The sequence below is a fragment of the Rhinolophus sinicus genome, chromosome 1 (genome assembly GCF_057876585.1).
Source record: "Rhinolophus sinicus isolate RSI-liver-muscle chromosome 1, RSI-T2T, whole genome shotgun sequence".
Lineage (NCBI taxonomy): Eukaryota > Metazoa > Chordata > Mammalia > Chiroptera > Rhinolophidae > Rhinolophus > Rhinolophus sinicus.
This window is the reverse complement of record NC_142501.1, coordinates 127,681,189-127,703,197: the sequence shown is the minus strand read 5'-3', so window position 1 is coordinate 127,703,197 and position 22,009 is coordinate 127,681,189. Positions and strand designations below refer to the sequence as shown.

The following is a 22,009-nucleotide window of genomic DNA, read 5'->3' as shown; positions in this document are numbered from 1 at the left end:
CATTGAAAATATACCATGTTTCCCTGAAAATAAGATTTAGCCAGACAATCTGCTCTAATGCATCTTTTGGAGCAAAAATTATTATAAGAATTGGTATTATAGTATATTGTATTATATTATACCTGGTTTTATAGTAAAATAAGACCGGGTCTTATATTAATTTTTGCTCCAAAAGATGCGTTAGAGCTGATTTTCTGGCTAGGTCTTATTTTTGGGGAAACACGGTAAGTAGTTTGAACAGGTGGAAAAGACTGGCAGGAGATCTATAGACTGAAGGAAATATGCTATTTTGGAAAGAAAGCATTGTGAATACTGTGAGCACTGACACACACACACACACACACACACACACACACACACACACACACAGTTCTAGTAATGATTCTTTTAAGGAGACCAATATTCCTCTATCTGCAAATCAATTCTGAATATATTAATTGAATGTCTTTTCTGAATAATGCCTCATGGTCTACTGAAAGAAAAAAAAGTATGTCTTAGTCTTTGTCCTATGAGGGAAATGACATATATAGATGATATTGCAATACAAGTAGAACATCTCAAAAGGTATAAGAGAGTTCCTAAATACAGTAAGTCTGAGAAGTAAGGATTAACTCTAAGTGGGTCCATCAGAGAAAGCTTAGTGAAGGAAATATATTTGAGTGGGACTCAAAGGATTTGTTTGTCTTTATGTTTCCTGTAATAGAAGACAAGAGGATAATTTTTATTTATTTACCTTTTGTCAGCTAACAGAAATCCTGTAGCAAAAATCCTGGGCATGGATTACAATACAATGAAAGAAGACTCATCAGTATTAAATATTCTTGATAAAATTACCAAAGAAGATGATCCTGAGAGTGAGATTAAGATGAAGATGGCCATGCTACTTGAGGAACTGGATCTGCACCTCCTCAACTGTTCTCTAAAATATACTTCGTTGTGAGTCTTTAAAAAAAAGAAACCTCTAAAAATTTGTTGCAAAAAGTGCTGTCAGAGTTTTAAGGGAAAAAAAAGAAAAAGAAAGCATGGAAGTCATTGCTATTGATTTAACATTCAATTTTATAGGAATAAAAGTTTAGTTTATTGCATGGGTATTTCTAGTTCTAAAAATTAAAATTTGTAGTCGACATTGCTAAAATATTCTAGTGAGATTTCATCTAATTCTAAAGACATTAAGTGGCTTTAGAATTTTCAAAGTCTCTCAAGACTCTCAGATAAATTATTAAATTGTAAAACAAATATGTAGAGTTTGTCAGGTTTAAAACTTTTTCATTTTCTAGTGTTTCTAGTCTTATCATTAAGAAATAAAGTGAATATTTAAGTTAATACACTTAATAATGTTGCATTAAACATGAGTCAGTAATTCCTTGATGGTTTGACAGTATTATGAGATTATGGCTAAAATTAACTGCAATTTTGTTGTTGTTGTTGTATAATTTAGCCACAATTTTAATTATAAGAAAAGGTATTCCCCCAACATAATGGGATGTTTTCATGTATTTTCTGTAGATTCTGTCTTAAAATATTTAAAATGAATTTCTAAACATTTATTTCAGAGAAATACATTTAAATCCAGTGACTATTAAGAAGGATATAGAGCTACTCAAACATTTCTCAGGACAGGGAGAACAAACAGTCTTGGAATCTATTGAATATACCTCAGGTTTGTATCTTCTTAGATTCACTTATGTTATATATATTACCATAATTATATTTTAAAAATGTTTCAATAGCTACATTGGATTTTATTATTTAAGGAAATGAAAACAATTTTATTACTATTTATTTTTTTGGAGCTAACATATTTTATAAAACTCTAAATTGATTGATAATTGGTTTCAGATTATGAATTTTCAAATGGGTGTCGAGCCCCACCTTGGAGACAACTTCATGGGGAAATTTGTTATGTGCTGGTGAAACCACACGATGTTGAAACGTTATGCATTACTTGTTGTGCAGAAGGAGTATTTTTAAATGGTGTAAGTAATTAAAAAAATAAAAAAAACAAATAGAAAAACAGTGTTGACATTGGTGCTTAGCTTGGTCTCTGTAAGTGCAGGCCTGTCTCCGGGATTGAATCCTAATGACCATAGAAAATGAAGTCCGGTTCCATGGAATTTCAGCAGATCCCCCTTGCTATGTGTGTTTGTTGGGCCAACCCAAAATTGTCTTAGAATTAGCCCCAGTGTTCCCACTGCAGGCCATTGTCAGTCTTCTAAGAAATGGCCTTTAGAGTGGCTCATTACACTTTACAAAACAAAGTGATTTGCTTTATGTAACATAATCAGTTACATAATCAGTGTGTAACATAATCAGTTATACAAGTATTAAAGGGGGAAAAAGGCAAATAGAAAAAGGACACTGAGGTAAAACAGAAGCCATAATTGCGGCTTCTGCCCTAAGAGTTGAGGTGACAAAGAGAAGAGGAGGAGGGGTTATCAAAATGTGGATGCCTGGAGGAAGTGCCCCATGAAGCTGGGACCCAGATGTCTGTGGAGGGGGTCATTGCCAGGCCGTGCTGGTCCCTTAGGAGCTCAGAGGAGGGTCCTATAGAGCTGGGACTTAGGCCTCTGGAGAGTAGACCCTGCTTGCCTTGGTGATGGTCCCTCTGAAGAATGGTCACTTCCGGGCTGTGCTGGTCTCGGAACTCAGGTGGTCTCCATGAAACTGCGACTCAGACCTCTGAGGAGTAAGCACTGACCAATTAGTGCCGGTCTCTCAGGAGCTCAGAGGAGGACCTTGGCAGAGCTGAGACCCAGATCTTTGAAGGTGGTGCCCTGGTTGGCTGATGATGGTTTTTCTGAGGGGATATGATGAGCCCTGTTGTGAGACTATAGGGAAAAACAAACTCTGGAAGTTAGAACCAACTGTTGCTACTGGAAGCAACTGCCAATGCCAGGGGTGAGGGGCCATTGCTGGGGTGACTAACAGTAACAGAGGACAAATAGGAGGAGTGTGTCCTTTCTTCCAGCCTTTCAGTCTTGCTTTCAAGTTTCTGGTAAGGGAGAAACACAGTTTTGCAGATTCCCAGCCCGAGTGTCACAAAGCAGAGTGTGGATAGGTAAGCTTCGAGCTAAGAATGAAATAGCACATAGCCTTCTGAATCTTTTAGATTAAAAACTTTATTTTCAGTCTTGTACCTGTTCACTGAACTTAGCTAGAAGGAGCTCAGCTTTTTCCTTTGCAGTACCCTGCCCTCAATGTCTTTAATGTAATTTTGGGACTCACCAGCAAAATTCTACAGGGGGACCCAAATCATCAATGGGGTCCCAGGTATCACAGGGGACTGCTTGGAGAGTTGCAGCACCTGAGCTTGGGTTGGTATCAAAATTCTGGTGCTGTTTCTTGATTACTTGTTGACACCCCTTCTGACGTATCTTAGGTCCTATTTCTTACCAGCATAACACTTAGCTTATTTCTGCGTAGAGGAGGGAGACAACCGAAATATGATTTTGCTTTTGTTTTGTTTTTTGATACTTTAGAAAAGTGAGCCCTGTTGTGAGACTATAGGGAAAAACAAACTCTGGAAGTTAGAACCAACTGTTGCTGCTGGAAGCAACTGCCAATGCCAGGGGTGAGGGGCCATTGCTGGGGTGACTAACAGTAACAGAGGACAAATAGGAGGAGCGTGTCCCTTCTTCCAGCCTTTCAGTCTTGCCTTTCAGCCTTTCAGTTAGAAAACAAGAGAGATTTTTAAAAGGAATGATTTTCTTTCACCATCTAGAGGGGGACAAGGAGTCTTTGCTTCTGTAAAAGGCTATTGGTCCAGAAGCGACTTTATTTGGTATGGAAACATCTAAGTATTCCTCTCAGTTTAAAAATGAAAGACAAGGAACATGAAACTATTCAGTAATTACAACAAAATGTATAACACTACGGTTATATGTACATTCACGTTTTATAGATCTATATACAACATATGTAACACACTACAGTTATAAATATGTTTGGTTAAGGGAGAATAATAGGGGTAGGAAAGAAGAGGGAAATGAAGAAAGGAAAGAAGTGAGACAGGTAGAAGGTGGAGGGAGAGACAGATGGTTGCATAGAGATCATAACCCTAGAAAATAAGCCTGTAGCAACCATGCTACACACAGAACAAGAACAGAGTGACAAATAGAAACATAGGTTTTTCTGTGGTGACATTCTAATCTTGAGGCCTTTTATGACTTCATCAAAGGCTCTTAAAATCATAATGCATTTTCACATTAGAGGAGCACAGAGGAAAGGATGCTCTGATTTCTCTTCTGAATAGCAGAGTGCTCTATGTGCATATAGGAGTTACTCAGCAAAGGTTTGCTGAATGGATGGATGGATGAATGAATGAATACATTAAGTTAAAAGGGAAGGGGTGCGCCTATACATTTCAACTATCACATGGTCCTTTAGAGAAGAAAACAAGATGTGTGCTTGTGTTGTGATGTACTGATCTGGTTTTTATATTGTTATTACATAAATAATAGCACCAAACTTTTTTTCCCAAAGGGCAAAACAGATGAGGAGGGAGAAATTAATTATGAGAGAAAAGGTGCAATTTATAAAGACCTTGTCACATTTTTAAAACAAAAATCAGCAAAATTTTCAGAAAATATGTCTAAACAGGTAAGTTTTATAGTCTCTTTTGAACTTTCATAGCATTATATATTATTTGATGACAACTTTCTATAGTATAAGAAAATCAAAGTAATTCTGCCTATTTTTGGACACTGCTTTTAATTATTAGTGTTTTTCACAATATAATGTAAAGTAAGAAATATTATCAATGTATTACTTTAAGAATGTTCCTGATTTTCATTAGGTGATAGGTATAATATTTCAAATTGCTTTCTAAGTAGGACTATTTCATCTTCCCTTTTGAATGAATAAGAACAAAGGCCTCAGCCTGTTAATGAAGCCCATGTGTTTTGATTATTTTTATCCTTTCTGGATATCCCATGTTTACTACCCAAGTGGATTGTCTTAATAAGTATGTCAAATGCATGTGCATAAGAACGGTGCTTCCTTTTGTGTCCGCCATGGTTTTCTAAATAGTGCTGGACAAAGAAATCAGTCCATATAATATTTTATGAAATAAAATTTTGGTTGAAGCTGATGTGGGTAAGAAATGATATGCAACAAATACGAATGTGATACACTTAACCTCCAAGCTGATTCTCAAGCTGGTGTCTGTGTCTTAGCTCCCACATTAAGTAATTTTTCAGGTTTCTTTTCTTTCTGACCCTTCCACTTCTGGAGAGCTCCATTTTCTTCCTAGACTGCTGTTGATTTGTCCTGGAACTTCTCTTTGTCATCATCCTGTGAATTCGTTTTGTTTCCTAGTGTTTGATCAACTGCTTCCTGGATTCCAGTTTTCCTTTGTTGTCATAACAAATATAAAAAATATAAAATTTGCCATTTTTACCATTTTAAGTGTATCATTCAGTGGCATTAATTATATTTACAATGTTGTGCAACCACTACTACTGTCTATTTCCCAATCTTTTTCATTATCCCAAACTAAAACTTGTACCCATTAAGTAGTAAGTTCCCAATCCTACTTACCCCAACCCTTGGTAAACCCTAATCCACTTTCTGTGTCTATGAATTTGCCTATTTAAGAGACTTCGTATAAGTGAAACCATACATTTTTGTCCTTTGTGTTTGGCTTATTTCACTTAACATAATGTTTTTAAGATTCATCCATATTGTGGCATGTATCAGAACTCCATTCCTTTTTATGGCTGAATAATATTTCCATTTATGTATATACTACATTTTGTTTATACATTCATCTATTACTAGATACTTTGGTTGTTTCCACCTTTTGGTTACTGTGAAAAATGCTATGAATATTGGCATACAAGTATTTGAGTCCCTGTTTTCAATTCTACCTAGGAGTGGACTTTCTGGATCATATGGTAATTCTGTTTAACTTTTGGAGGAACTGGCAAACTGCTTCCACATTGGCTGAACTGCTTTGCATTTCTACAAGCAATGTACAAGGATTCCAGTTTGTCCACATCCTTATCAACATTATTTTCTGTGTGTGTGTGTGTGTGTGTGTGTGTGTGTGTGTTATAGATATACTAGTAGTGTGACAATGGTATCCCATTGTGGTTTTGGTTTGCATTTCCCTGATGTTTAGTGATGTTGAGTGTATTTTCATGTGGTTATTTGGCCATTTTTATATCTTCTTTGAAGAAACGTCTATTCAAGTCTTTTGCCCATTTTAAAAATTGGATTGTCTTTTTGTTGTTGAATTGTAGGAGTTCTTTAGATATTGTGGATATTAATCCCTTATTGGATAGAAGATTTGCAAATATTTTCTCCCATTCTGTGGTTGTCTTTTACCTTATTTTGATAAGTGTTTTTTGAGGCAAAACATTTTATTTTGATAAAGTCCAATTAATGTGTTTTGTTGTTGTTGCTTATGCTTTTGGTACATATTTAAGAAACTATTGTCAATCCCAAGGTGATAAATATTTGCCCCCATGTTCTAAGGATTTTCTAATTTTAACTCTTAAATTTAGGTCTTTGATTCATTTTGAGTTAAGTTTGTATTTGGTATAAGGTAGGGGTCCAATATCATTTTTTTGCATGTATGTAGATACCCAGTTTTCCCAGCACCATTTGTTGAAGAGATTGTTCTTTTTCCATTGAATAGTCTTGGCATCCTTGTTTAAAATCTATTGACCATAGATGTAAAGGTTTATTTTGGGGCTATCAATTCTATTCCATCAGTCTATATGTCTGTCCTTAACAGTCCCATACTGTTTTGATTACTATAGTCTTGTAGTAGTTTTGAATGTGAAATGTGAGTCCTCAAACTTTGTTCTTTATTTTTTTAAGACTATTTATTCTATTTGGAGTCCTTCAACTTTCTGGATTAATTTTAGGCTTGGTTTTACCACTTCTGCAAAGAAAAAAACCACCATTCGGATTTTGATAGGGCTTCTATCAAATCTGTAGATTGCTTTGCATAGTATTGTCCTCTTAACAATATTAAATCTTTCAATCCATGAACACAGGATGTTTTTCCATTTGTTTGTGTCTTCTTTCATTTCTTTCAGCAATGCTTTATAGTTTTTCAGTGTACAAGTCTTTGTCTCCTTGGTTAAATTTATTCCTAAGTATTTTATCCCTTTAGATGCTATTGTAAATGGAATTTTTTCTTAATTTCCTTTTCGATTGATTACTGCTAGTATATAGAAACACAACTTATTTTTGAAAGTTAAAATCAGATCTGATTTTTAATGTAAAATTCAAAATTGAATCCTACAACTTTTCTAAATTCATTTATTAACTCTTTTTCAATCTTTAGATTTGTCTACATATAAGATCATGTCTTCAGTGAACAGAGATATACTTCTTCCTTTCTAATTTGGGTGTTTTTTCTTTTTCTTGCCTAATTACTGTGGCTAGAACTTTCAGGACTATGTTGAATTGAAGTGATGAAAGCAAGTTCCTTGTCTTCTTCCTGATTTTAGTGGAAAAGTTTTCAGGCTTTCACCATTAAATATGACATTAGCTGTGGGCTTTTTATATATTGCCTTTATCATGTTAAGGAATTCCCTGCTATTCAGTTTTCTTTTTCTTGGTGCACACCATCATTTTGGGAGAGCTTCCTGAGAAAAGAGGCACATAGAAAGGAAAAATGGAGGGTAGTATATTTGAAAATATCTTTATTCTTCTCTCTCAGTTGTTTCTATAATGATAATTTGAAAATAATTTTTACTTAGTATTTTAAGGGCATTTTTTATGGGACCTGTTTGTCTTGGCTTTTGTGATCTAACAAAGTCTTTAGGATTTTCTTGTAGCCCTGATGTTCTGTAATTTTCATGAAAATATAGTTGGTGCTGATTATTTATTTTTCATTAATGATGACATATGTCCTTAAAAAATGGGAAAAACATTTTTTGTATTACGTCTTTAATCGTTTTACCCTCTGTTCTTTTGGTTCTCTTTTTTGAAACTTACTAGTTGGATGTTGGACCTCTCCGATTATCTTTTCTGTCACACCCCCACTTTTTGTGTAAATATTCCTTTACTTTATCTTCCAAACATTGAACATATCATCAGAATTTAAGCTCTCTTATTTTTAAGCAACTGGTAACTTTTCCAAAGTGGTTACATTCTCCCTGCAGTGGATGAGAGTTCCAGGTCTTCCACATACTCATCAATAATTGGTATGGTCAAACCTTTAATTTCAGACATTCTAATAGGTGTGCATTGGTGTCTTATTGAATTTTAATTAGCATGTTTCGAATGCATCTTTTCATATGCTTATTTGCCATTCATGTATCTTAAGTGCTAGAGTGTCTATTCAGATCTTTTGCCCACTTTTAAATTGGATTCATTGTTTTTTTTATTTTTGAGTTATGAGATATCTTTAAATATATTCTTGACTTATGTATTCCATCAGACATATGATTTTTGAAATATTTCAGTTTGTGGCTTGTTATTTCATTCTCTAAACAGGGTCTTTCAAAGAGCAAATCTCCTCAATTCTGATAAAGTCCAACTTACTAATGTTTTATAGTGTTGTATCTAATAAAGCTTTGCCAAACCCAATGTCACAAAGATTTTCTCCAATGTTCTAAAGTTTTCAAATGCTATATTTTACATTTAGACCTATGGTCCATTCTGTTTGTTTTGTTGTTGTTGTTGTTTTGTGTGTTTTTTTGTACATGACATGAGGTATGGATTAAAGATGCTTTTTTTTCTTTTGCATGTAGATATATAGTTGTTCCAGCACCATTTGTTGAAAAAGCTATCCTTTTCCCACTGTATTTCCTTTATACCTTTGTGAAAAATCAGTTGCCCATTTATATGGGTGTATTTAGTTTAGTTGATCCTTTTGTCTATTTTTATACCAGTATTACACTGTCTTGATTACTGTAGCTTCATAATAAGTCTTGAAGTCAAGTAGTGTCAGTATTCCAATGTTGTTCTGTTTCAAAGTTGTTTGGCTATTCTATATCTTTTGCATGTGCATTAGAATATTAAAGTCAGCTTATCAATTTCTTCATAAAAACCTGCCTGTATTTCATATTAAGCGGCTATTGTTAATGATAGATTTAAAATTTCAATTTCTGATTATTTGTTTCTACTATATAAATATATACTTGATTTTTGTATCTTCATTTTATATTCTGAAACCTTGTTAAACTCTCTTAATAGTGCTAGTATCTAGTTTGTAGATTCCAGAGGGTTTTTTATATAGACTATCATGTTGTCTGTGAATAAAGACCATTTTACCTCTTTCTTTCCAATCTTAGTCATTTTATTTCTTTTTCTTTCCTTAATGTACTAACTGGAACCTCCAGTACAGAATTGATTAGAAGTGTCTCTTGTTCCTGGTGGCAAAGGGAAAACTTTCAGTTTTTTATTGAGTATGATGTTAGCTGTAGGTTTTTCATAGATGACATTTCTAGGATTGAGGAAGTTCCCCTCTAATTCCAAGTTGTTGAGAATTATTATTCGGGATGGAAGTTGGATTTTATCAAATGATATTTCTGTACCTATTGAAACAATCTCTCTCTCTTTTTTTTTTTTTTTTAGTTTAACATGGTAAGTTATATTGATTTTCAAATGATAAATCAACCTTACACTTCTGGGACAAACTTCATTTGTTCAGGATATATTATAGTTTTAATATGTTTTTGCATTTACTTTGCTAAGATTTGAATTTTTTGATGTATGACACCATCTTTTATGTGCTCCAAGTAAAATATTACATCTCTATTTATAAGATTATTGGTGTATAGTTTTTCTTTTATTTAATGTCCTTGTCTGGTTTTGGTATCAAAGTAATACTGACCTTACGGAATTAGTTGGAAAGTTTTATCTCCTCTTCAGTTTTCTGGAAGCATTTATGTAGAATTGGTATTATTAAATGTTTGGTGGAATTCACCGGTAGAGCCATTTGGGCCTGGAGTGTTCTTTGTGGGCAAGTTTTTAACTACAAATTCAATATCTGTACTAATTATAGGGCCATGAAGGTTATCTGTTTCTTCTTGAGAGAACTTTGGTAGAGTGTCTTTAAAGGGATTTGTCCATTCATCTAAGTTGTTGAATTTATTGGCATAAACTTGTTCTTAGTATTCACTTATTAATCTTTTAATACTATAGAATTTGTAACTATTGTTTTCTCTCTCATTCCTGATATTGATCATTGTGTTTTATTTTTTCTTTATCCATCAGACTGGAGGTCTGTCAATTTTCTCAAAAAAGCAGCTTTTGAATTCATTGATTTTTCTGTTTTTCTTTTTTCTACTTCACTTTGGTGTAATTTCTTTTTTACTTTGGATTTCATTTACTCTTTTTTTTTCTTTTCTTTTTTATAAATTAAATTTCATTGGAGTGACAATGGTTAGTAAAATTATATAGGTTTCACGTGTACAATTCTGTAATATATCATCTGTATATCACATTGTGTGTTCGCTGCCCAGAGTCAGTTCTCCTTCCATCACCATATATTAGAAAAAGTTGAGAACCATATGACTTCACTGATATGTGGGATATAAAACTGAAAGCAATAAAGGAGTAAGACAGACAAATAAAGAAACACAAACTCATAGAAACAGACAATAGTTTAGTGGTTACCAGAGAGTAAGGCGACAGAAGTGGTAGAAGAGGATAAACAAGGTCATTTACCTTGTATCTGTAGGCTTCCCCCCCCCCCCGTTTTATCATACATTTAATTTAATCTAGTTATATTTGTATTTAAAGGAATTTCGGTGGTTTCAAATGTCAATAATATTTTACTTGGAGCATATAAAAGATGGTGTCATACACCAAAAATATTCATATTAGTTAAAAGAATTCTCTTAAATCTACATTCCGCTACAGAGAAGATATTTATCTTTTGGACAAGCACATTCAGGGGATACATTAATTTCCTGGTGCTAGCAAGTGAGCACCTCACTGGGGGCAGGACAGTGGTAAAATGTAAGGCAGTCTTCATTTTTCTCTTCCCACCGTAGTGGTTGACACTTTGGTTGTGCATCCTATTTTTTTATGTTCTATTTTTACATCGTTCTGCCTGTTTGCGATTTCTATTGCTCTTTTTCTAGTTTCTTAAGGTGGCAGCTTAGACTATTGATTTTAGAGTTTTCTGTCCTAATGTAAGCATTTAGTGTCATACATTTTCCTAATAGAACTTCAACTGTCTCCCACACATTTTGATATGTTTTATTTTCATTTTCATTGTTTTGTGAATTTAAAAAAAAATTCATTGAGACTTCCTCTTTAATCCATAGATTATTTAGAAGTGTATTGTTTAGTGTACAAGTATTTGGAGATTTTCTTATTATGTTCCTATTATTGCTGGTTTTATTCCATTGTGGTCAGAGACTACACTCTGAAGAATTTTATTTTAAATTTGTTGAGGTTTGTTGTATGACCTAGGATATGGTCTATCTTGGTGTATGTTCTTTAGATGCTTAAAAATAATGTGTAATCTGCTGTATTGGTTGGAGTATTCTATAAATGTGGGTTAAATCATGTGGTTTTTGGTGATGTTGAGTTCCTGTATCCTTGCTGATTTTCTATCAGGTGTTGAGAGAGAAGTGTTGTAGATTTGTCTATTCCTCTGTTCAGTTCTATCTGTTTTTGTATTTGCAGCGAGGCAAATGCATTTAGGATCATTGTGTCTTCTTGATAGATTGATCATTTTATCATTATGTAGTGTCCCTCTCTGTCTTTGGTAATTTTCTTTTTTCTGAAGTTTACTTAATCTGATGTTGATATAGTCACTCCTGCTTTCTTTTAACTAATATTTGCATGGTATATTTTTTCCTTCCTTTTTGCTTTCAAACTGCTTATATCATTATATTCAAAGTGAGTTTCTTGTAGACAGCATATAAGGAGTCATTTTTTAAATCCACCCTGTGAAACTTTACTGATGGGTGTGTCTAGATAATTTACATTGAATTATTGATATGTTAGGGTGTAAGTCTGCCGGTTTAGTTTTGTTTTCTGTTCATTCCTTCTGTTTTTCATTTTCCTTTGTCTTGTTTTTCTTTGGATTGCTTGAACATATTTTTTTGAATTCCATTTTGATTTACCCATAGTGTTTTGAATGTATCTCTTTGTATAGATTGTTTTGTGGTGGCTATAGGTATTGCATTATATTATACATACATAATTTATAATGATCTACTTATTTGACATTTTACCGGTTTGTGTGAAGTATAGAAACCGTATCTCCCTTCAAGCCCTTTACCCTCTCTTATTTGCAATTGTTTTTATTTCCTCTACATATATTTATAACTAATGAGACAAAAATGTTATAAGTTTTGCTTCTACCACCAAACATCATTTAGAAAACTCAAGAGGAGAATGTCTTTTGTATTTACCCCTACTTTTTTTCTGACCACTGTTCTCTTTCTTTCTGATGGTTCAAGTTTCCTTCTTTTATTGTATCTTTTCTGTCTAAGAACTTACTCTGGTTAGTGAAATTACATAGGTTTCAAGTGTACAATTCTATAATACATCATGTATATATCACATTGTATGCTAAACATGCAGAGTCAGTTCTCCTTCCATCACCATATATTTAACCCCCTTTACCCTCTTCTACCATCTCCCTACCCCATTACCCTCTGGTAACCACTAAACTGTCACCCCAATAAATTTAATTTTAAAAAAAGAACTTACTCTTTTAGGGTAGGTATGTTGATGAAAAATTCTCTTAGTTTTCCTTTATCTGAGAATATCTTGGATTTTCCTTCATCTCTGAAGAATATTTTTACTGGATATGATATTCTAGGTTGACATTCCTTTACACTCGGCACTTGAAAAATGTTCCAGTCTTTCTGGCCTCCATGATTTCTCATGAAAAATCTGTTGTTTCAATTGTTTTCCTCTTGATAAAATATTGTTTCTCTCTTGCTTTTAAGAATTTTCCTTGTCTTTAGTATTATGGAGTTTGATTATTATGTGTCTTGGCATGGCTTTTGGGGGTTGATTGTGTTTAGGGTTTGCTCAGCTTCTTAAATCTTCGATTTATATATTTTTCCAAGTTTGGGAACTTTTCAGACATTCTTAGAATACATTTTCTTTCTTTTTTAAAAAAATTTATTGGGGTGACAATTGTCAGCAAAACTACATAGAATACATTTTCAGTCTGACCTTATTATTCCTCTCCTTCTGGTTCTCTGCTGACATGCATGTTAGATTTTTTTCTTGTGGTCCCACAGATCTTGAAGCTCTGTTCATTTTTTCCCCCTCAATCTGTTTCCTTTTTCTTGTTCAGATTAGGTAATTTCTCTTGCTGTATCTTCAAATTAATGCATTCTCCCTTCTGTCCTTTCCATCCTATTGCTGAACCTATCAGTGAGCTATTTTGGTTTGTAAATTTCAATTTTTTAAAATTTTTATTTGGTTATTCTTTATATCTTCTCTTTATTTGCTGAGACTTTCTAGTATTTCATTTGTTTCAAGTCTCTGTAATTGCTCAGTGAAGCATTTTTATGATGGCTGCTCTAAAATCTTGTCAGGTTATTCCAACATCTATTTCATCTTGGTATAAGCATCTATTTATCATCCTTTCTCATTCAAGTTGTGATCTTCCCGGTTCTTGAGATCTTCCTTGGTATAATGAGTAAAATGATATTTTGTGTGTTGGAAATTTTTGGCATTACGTTAAACTTTGGATTTTATTTAAATTTTTTGTTTTAGCAGACCTTCTCTGACACCTAACTGGTGGAAATCTGGGAGTACTGCAAGGTGGGGGGGTGAAAGGCCAAGTTCCCCACTTAGTCTCCATTGACAACCCTGGTGGTGTAGGTACTTCATTATCGCTGAGCAGCGGTGAAGGTTCAGTCTCCCTACTGGGCCTCTGCTGACACGGCCCTGGGTAGGAGGGGGAGAGTGCTTTATTACATTCTTCCCATGTAATAAGTGGAGGTCTAAGGCCTCCTCTTAGACCATGGTAGAAGAGCCCATCACTGCTTGGAGGTGGTGTTGTGTTACTACCATTGTATTAAGTTTAATGCCATTGTATTAAGAGAACATATTTTGTTATGGTTTTAATTCTTTTAAGTATGTTGATGTTTGTTTTATGGCCCAGATTATGGTCTATCCTGGTGAACTTTTCTTTGTGCATTTGAGAAGAATGTGTATTCTGCTGCTGTTGGCTGACATATTCTATAAATATCAATTAAGTCAAGTTGATTAATAGTGTTGCTCAGATTGTCTATATTCTTATTAATTTTTTTTGTCTGCTCATTTTATTGATTACTGAGAGAGGAGTTTTCAATTCTCCCAATTGTGAATTTATGTATTTTTCCTTTTAGTTGTTTTTGCATCATATATTTTGAAGTTCTGTTGTTTAGCGAATACACAATTAGAATTGTGCATTGTTATTATGTATCTTCCTCTTTGATAATATTATTTGTGTTGAAGTCTGTTTTGTCTGATTGTAATATAGCTATTCCTGCTTCCTTTTAATTGTTGTTTGCATGGAAAATTTTCATTAGCATTTTACTTTTAATATATTTATATCTTTATATATAAAATGGTTTCTTTTAGAGCACAAATAGTTGTAGTTTCCCTTTTTCATCCAAACTGATGATTTCTCTTTCAGATGAAGTTTCTAAGCCTTTTTTATTTAATGTAACTACTGATAGAGTTGAATTTAAATTTACTATCTTGCTAGTTATTTTCCATTTGTCCCATTTGTTCTTTTTTTCTTCTTTTTTGTCCCTTTTGAATTGAGCTCTTAGAAATGATTCCATTTTATTTATGCTACTAGTTAATCAGTTATACTTTTTTAAAATTAAAATTTATTGGGGTGACAATGGTTAGTAAAATTACATAGTTTTCAAGTGTACAATTATACTTTTTTGTAAAAGTTTCTTAGTTGCTGTCTTAGGGATTATAATATACATATATACATATATATGTGTGTATATATATATATATATATATATATATATATATATATAATTTATTATGTCTGACTTTAAATAATATTATACAATTTTACAAATAGTTTAAATAATAGTATATCTTGAATGCCCCACCCTATCCTTTGTGCTAGTTTTGGCATACGTTTCACTTTTACATGCTATTAACCCCTCAAAACACTGTTACTATTTTATAGTTCAGAATGATCAGAATGATTAAAAAGGTTAGAGTCTTTTCTATTATATTTATTTTTACCATTTCTACAGGTTTTCATTTCTTTGCGTAGATCTGTGTTTCTAATGGTATGATATTCCTTTTGACTGAGAACTTCATCAACGTTTCTTCTAGCACAAGCTTTCTGACAGTGAATTCTCAGTTTCTGTTCATCTGTGAAAGTCCTTATTTATTTTTATCTTCATCTTTGAAATATTTTCTTTTGTCTCAGTATAGAATTTTGGGCTGACAAGTTTGGGTTTTATTTTCCCTTTTAGTACTTTAAAAATATAATTCCCTTTTTTTCTGGCTTGCATTGTTTCTGATGAGAAGTCTCTTTTTTTTCGTATTTTTTTTTAAATTAAAGTTTATTGGGGTGACAACTGTTAGTAAAGTTACATAGGTTTCAGGTGTACAATTCTGTAATACATCATCTATATATATCACATTGTGTGTTACCACCCAAAGTTAGTTCTCCTTCCATCATTATATATTTGACCCCCTTAACCCTCATCCTCCATCCCCTTTCCCCCTTACCCTGTGGTAACCACTAGCTCTTTTAACTGTTATGTTTCCTCCTCTGTCTATAATGTGTCTTTGGTTTCTGGCTACTTGTAAGACGTTCTCTTTATTCTTGGTTTTAGCAATTTGAATATGATGAGTCCCAGTCAATACAGGGTTTGAATTTAATTTTTTCTAGTGGTGGTGAGGAGTGAGGAGGTCCAGCACTGCTGTTGTATCTGTGCTATACCAGAAGTGAAGTTTAGAAATATCACATTACTGTCAGTGTAACTCCAATAGAGGCCTCGGTCCTGAAGTTTGCCCTTATTCAATTTGTATCATCAAGCAACACAAGTTAGATGTATCTGAGACTTCCTTTTCTGAATTTATCACCAGTATTAATTTTCAGATAGCACTAGATAATTCAGAAGTGATATCATTGTAAATATTCTTCTTTTTTTTTTCATTTTTTAAAAAAATAAAACAGACTAGATTGACTGAAAAACAGCAGAAGGTAAAGGATCAACCTAAGAAGGCACCGAAGAAGGAAGAAGCAGATGCCTTACGTAAATCTATTACTAGTTCAAACAAGAGTAAGCTGGAGAATAACCAAATTAATTTTGGGAAGAATCAAATGACCAAGAGATTAGAGCCAAGATTAAACTTGAAGACCACTGTTGATTTCAAAAGGTATGTAGACACTTGCATGATGGGATTATTTTTGAAAACATCTTCAGTAACCACGTTTGCCTAATTTTTCACATAACTTTATTTCATAGTAGAAAAATACAGACTAGTGAAAAAAATCACCTCCCTGATAGTACAAGTTGATTCCTTCCTGTTCCTCTTCTTGTTTCAAACAGAGAGATTTGACAGTCAACATTGTTTACGTGTGGGCACTGTGAAGGGAAGGGAAGAACACAATTCACTTTCATGTAGTTGATGAGGCAGGGCAAATAACATGTGAAAAAGATGTTAAAATACATGGAGCAATCACATGGGGAATATAAACAGTGGTAGGATCCTAAGTAAGTGCTAGAGGAATTTGGATTAAAATTATGTGGAGTTAATTAGCGGAAACCTTCTACTATCTGCTCTAGAAACTGAACTTATAAGTAAATACTACAAAAAGGCTAGAGCCTGAAAAATAGTAACAGGCTTAAGTCAAGTGGACACTGGTTTGATGAATGTCTGAAAGATACAAGACTGGCTCCATTTAGGACCCTCTATAAGTAGGTGCCAAAGCAAAGATTAAGGGCCAGTGTTAAGTAAATGTTAAGGCAGTCAGAAGCAGTAAGAGCACTTTTTAAAATTTAGCAAATACTCTTGCAAGTTTCAGCCTATTTTTAATTTCTATGTTGTCATTTGATTGGGTTAAGAACTGGCTCCCAGCTGGTCACACAAGAACCCTCCCCTGCAGGGATTCTGAGCACCATGGGGTGATTTTGTTTGGAGGCAAACCCGGAGAGCTTACAGGAAGGAGTCCTGTGGAAAGAGGAGACACTCTTGCTCTCCTGCTTTTCATTGATTTTAGGGTGTTTGATCTTTGTGACTCTGTTGGAAAGAATGAGTCTGAAAATGATAAGTGTAGCTTACTCTGTTAACCGGGAGGTGGATTTTTAAATTCTGCTTTTCCCATGTGCTTATATTTTTCAATTAAGCATTTACTTAAGTATCTAATGAAAACCCAATAGGTGCCAAGGACTTTGCTAAACCTGGGAACACCTAGAAAACCAGATAAGGCCCTGCTGTAATGTTGAGTAGGGAAGGTAAGAAGAGGCAACAATGTTAGGGCAGTAAACCGATAGATTAGAAAGCACAGAGTGAAGGACTGTCACAAAAATGGCAGCCCATGAAGACCTACTCCTAGTACAAAGAAATACTGGACAAAATGTTGCTTTTTTATATTAATAGAAAATGCACGGCTGTGCTTAAAGGACAAAAAGGTATCAGATGAGGCTGGAACGAATCATCGTGTGTGTCAGGAAAACAGACCCTTTGGGTGCATGAAAATGATGGAATATTTGTATACATTTCTATTTTTAATTTTCTATTAATCAGCATGAAGTAATTAATAAAGGTCATTTTTTTTTTTTTTAGCCGCAAAATCTCCGTAAGAGACACCCAAGAAAAAAAACATGGAGGAAGACCTGAAAAGTCAATACCACCTGTTTCACCTGGAAGAGCACAATTAGTTCAGTATGTTTCTGTTAACATGAAAAGTTCTTTTAAGCTATTTCATACACAATGGTCTAGTTAACGCTAATTAAAGGCATTCTTACTATTATATTAGGGTCCTAAGACATCTATTAATATATTGACAGTGACTATGAATGTTGTAAAAATGATAATACTGGCTTTCTTGAAATATATTTACAAGTTATCCTTTCAATGAAGTTACTTGAAATACAAGGATTTGCTGGTATTAATTAACCTTATAAAATGCATTTAATGCAAAGAGCAGTGAACTAGTGGTAGGAAAATGGACTCTTAGCTGATCTCTTGCCTCTGAACAATCCTATCATAGCAAGGTTGAGTCATCTTTCTGGGCCTTGCTTTACTGATGACTGATGGCTCTGTCAGTTCTAAACTGATGTATGTTATTTCTTGTTAAAACAGCCATTAATAGAAGGCTAACTAATAAACTTCTTGCCCGATTTTCAGTTTGACAACAAAAGCAACATATTTGGAGGAGGGTCAGCCACTCTTATTAGAAAGTTTTAGAGTGGTGGTGGGAAGATATGGCAGACATTTCACATTTAAACTGTGCACACTTGGGATAAAACCAAACTTTAAGACACTCTACTCCATTTATGCTATATTTTTGGGGGAAGAGGGGTCAACATAATAAACTATTCAATTTTTTGACAATTTTTAAAAACTTTATTTTGAAATAATTATAGATTCACAGAACGTTGCGGAAATAATACAGAGAGGGCTTCTCTACTCTTCACCTAGCTTCCCCCAGTGGTTGCATCTTGGGTAACTATAGTACAATATCAAAACCAGGAGATTAACATTGGTACAAAGTATGTGTATAGTTCCATGTCATTTTATCCCGTGTAGATTGGTGTGGTGACCATGACAATCAGGATACAGAACTGGTCCATCACTATATGGAACTCTCCTGCTACCCTTTTATGGTCATACCCACTCCCCTCCCCTGATCATTCTCAATTCCTGGCAACCGATAATCTCTTTTCCATTTCTAGAATTTTGTCATTTTGAGAATGTCATATGTATAGAATCATCCAATTCTGATAGTAGTAGCCTTTTTCATCCCCATAATACATTTAACAGCCATCTAAGTTGTTGTGTGCAGTAATAGCTTGTCCCTTTTTATTGCTAAATACCATTCCATGGTATAGATTTTCCATAGTTTAATTATTCACCTATTGAGGAAAATTTCAGTTCTTTGCAGTTTTTGGCTATTAACACCAAAGCAGCTATGAACGGTCATATACAGGTTTTTGTATGGATGTGAGTTTTCATTTCTCTAGGATAAATGCCCAATTGCTGATACATGTAGTAATCATGTGTTTAGCTTTCTAAGATATTACCAAATTCTTCCAGAGTGGCCATACTATGTTACACTCTCACCAATAATGTATGGGACTCAGTTTCTCCTTGTCCTTGCCAGCATTTGGTATTGCCATGTCTTTTATTTTAACTGTTCTAGAAGATGTATAGTGATGTCTCATTGTGGTCTTAGCATTTCCCTAATGGCTAGTGATGTTGAACATCTTTTTATGAGCTATTGCCATCCATGTATGTTCTTCAGTGAAATGTCTCATTATATCTTTTGCTAATTTTCCAGTTCGATAATTTTTTAAATGTTGAATTTTAAGAGTTCTTTATCTATTTTTGGGATATCCTTTGGTGGATATGTAGTTTGCAAATATGTTCTCCTCTCTGTAATTTGTGTTTTCATCCTCTTAATATAGGGTCTCTCATAAAACAAGATTTTAATTTTGATGAAGTTCAATTTATCAATTTTTTCTTTTATGGATTATGCGTCAGATGTCATGTCTAAGAATTCTTTATGAAGCCATTAGCACTGAAGATTATCTCCTTTGTTTTTGTCCAAAAGTTTTGATAGTTTTACATTTTACATTAAATACTGTGATCCAGTTTGAGTTAATTTTATATGAGGTATGAGATTTAGGTCAAAGTTCCTTTTTCTTTCTTTCTTTTTCTTTTTTTTGACTGTGAATGTCTACTTGCTCCAGCCTCATTTGAAGAAAAGGCTGTCTTTCTACCACTGAATTGCTTTTGCACCTTTGTTAAAATCAGTTGGGTATACTTGTGTGGGTCCATTTCTGGGTCTCTATTATGTTCAGTTGATTTTTATATCTAACCCTTCACCAATACCACACTGTCTTGATTACTGTAGCTATACAGTAAATCTTGAAATCTGGAAAATATTTCTTCTCACTTTCTTTTTTTTCAAAAATTGTGTTAGCTATTCTAGTTCCTTTCCTTCCCATATAAATTTAGAATAATCTTGTTATATCTACAGAAAAACTTACTGAAGGTTTTCATGCAAATTGCATTAAACCTCTACCAATTTGGGGAGAATTGGGATCTTAACTATGTAAACTCTTAAAATGAATGGACACTATATTTCTCTCTATTTGTTTAGGTATTTGATTTCTTTCACCAGCATTTTGTAGTTTTCAGCATACACGTCCTGTACAAGTTTTCTTAGATTTCTATCTAGAACGAGACATTCCAGTATTGTGTTGAATAGCAGTGGCCAAAGTGAACAAACACCCTTGCTTGTTCTCGATCTGAGGGGAAGGGCATTCAGTCTCTCACCATTAAGTATGACAATAGTATAGGTTTTGTATATATTCTTTATCAAATTGAGGCAGTTCCCCTCTGTTCTTGTTTTTCTGAGTTTTTATCACTTATGTATGTGATACTGAAATAGTAACATTATAACCATGTCCATGCTGTAACATTAATATGTTCATTATATGTTGTTGTTATTGTTCTTAGTAAGAATGCTGGCAAGACTGAGGAAGTTATTAGTGAAAGCTCCTCAGAGAGTGAAGAAGATGAAGAACCACCTTATCATCGTCAGGAAGCAAATGCAAATTTGTCATCAGAATATTGGCAAATTCAGAAGTTAGTGAAATATTTAAAGGTAAGAGAAATCTTTTGTACTATGTTTGCAATGTCTGTTTGGTTTATTTTTTAAATGAATTATTCATCTTTTTCAGTTATCGTTCACATTCAGTATTTTACATTGGTTTCAGATGTACAGCATAGTGGTTAGACATTTATATAATTTATGTAGTGCCCTCCCACCTGGCACTATACATAGTTGTTGCAACATTATTGACCATATTCTCTGTGCTGTATTTTACATCCCCATGACTATGTTATAACTATCAATTTGTCTGAGTATTTCTTAATCCCTTCACCTCTTTCACCAGCTTCCCAACCCTCCGCCCCTCTGGAAACCATTAGTCTGTTCTCTATGTCTATAAGTCTCTTTCTGTTTTATTTGTTCATTTATTTCATTAGATTCCACATATAAGTAAGATCATATGGTATTTGTTTTTCTCTATTTGACTTATTTCATTTAGCAGAATACCTTCTGGGTCCATCCATGTTGTTGCAAATCGTAAGATTTCGTTCTTTTTATGGCTGTGTAATATTCCATTATATATATATATATATATATATATATATATATATATATATATATATCACCCTTTCTTTATCCAATTGTTTATTGATGGACACTTGTGTTGCTTACATATCTTGGCTATTGTATGAGGTGTGATCAAACAATATGTTGAATGTTTAAATAAAAAAATTTATTACAGTAAAAGACACATTGCCATTAACCCCCCTCAAAATATGCTCCCTCTATTTGAACACATTTATCCCATCATTCTTGCCACTTTCTGAAGCAATTCTGGAAGTCCTCTTTCATGAGTGTCTTTAGTTGTGCTGTTATGGCTGCCTTGATGTCCTGAATCAATTCAAAACATTTACCTTTCATGGTCATTTTGACTTTGGGGAAGAGCCAGAAGTCCCAAGGTGCCAAATCCAGTGAATAAGGTGGATGAGGACACACCATAATGTTTTTATTTGACAGAAATTGCCGTAGCAGAAGCAATGTGATGGTGATCAAAAAATACGGTAAATGCTGCTGCTGAGTGCCATCCAATGGAAAGGCAAAGATCTTCAATATGGGAAGTGGTACATTAGTAACAGATTTCAACTTGTTCAGTGCAGTCAGTCGGGTGTGAGCTACAGTTGAGAGGTGTGTTTTAAAGTGTGTCATAAATCATTCTTCATCATGACAACGCTTTGTGTCACACATTGCTTCTGGTATATGGCAATTTCTGTCAAATAAAAACATTATGGTGTGTCCTCATCCACCTTATTC

The 22,009-nt window shown here is 33.8% G+C and overlaps 1 protein-coding gene across 4 annotated transcripts in view; it reads left to right on the top strand.

Annotated features, from left to right (window-relative positions):
• The window catches only part of ODAD2 (outer dynein arm docking complex subunit 2), a 164,581-nt gene that overhangs the window by 13,716 nt on the left and 128,856 nt on the right, over window positions 1–22,009 (top strand). For all 4 annotated transcript variants that reach the window (XM_074324752.2, XM_019731479.3, XM_019731480.3 and 1 more), the window contains 7 exons: window positions 744–936; window positions 1,554–1,660; window positions 1,840–1,976; window positions 4,483–4,599; window positions 16,091–16,293; window positions 17,704–17,802; window positions 20,605–20,752. In XM_074324752.2, the coding sequence (XP_074180853.2) occupies window positions 744–936; window positions 1,554–1,660; window positions 1,840–1,976; window positions 4,483–4,599; window positions 16,091–16,293; window positions 17,704–17,802; window positions 20,605–20,752 (1,004 nt within the window). The remainder of the gene's footprint in view (window positions 1–743; window positions 937–1,553; window positions 1,661–1,839; window positions 1,977–4,482; window positions 4,600–16,090; window positions 16,294–17,703; window positions 17,803–20,604; window positions 20,753–22,009) is intronic.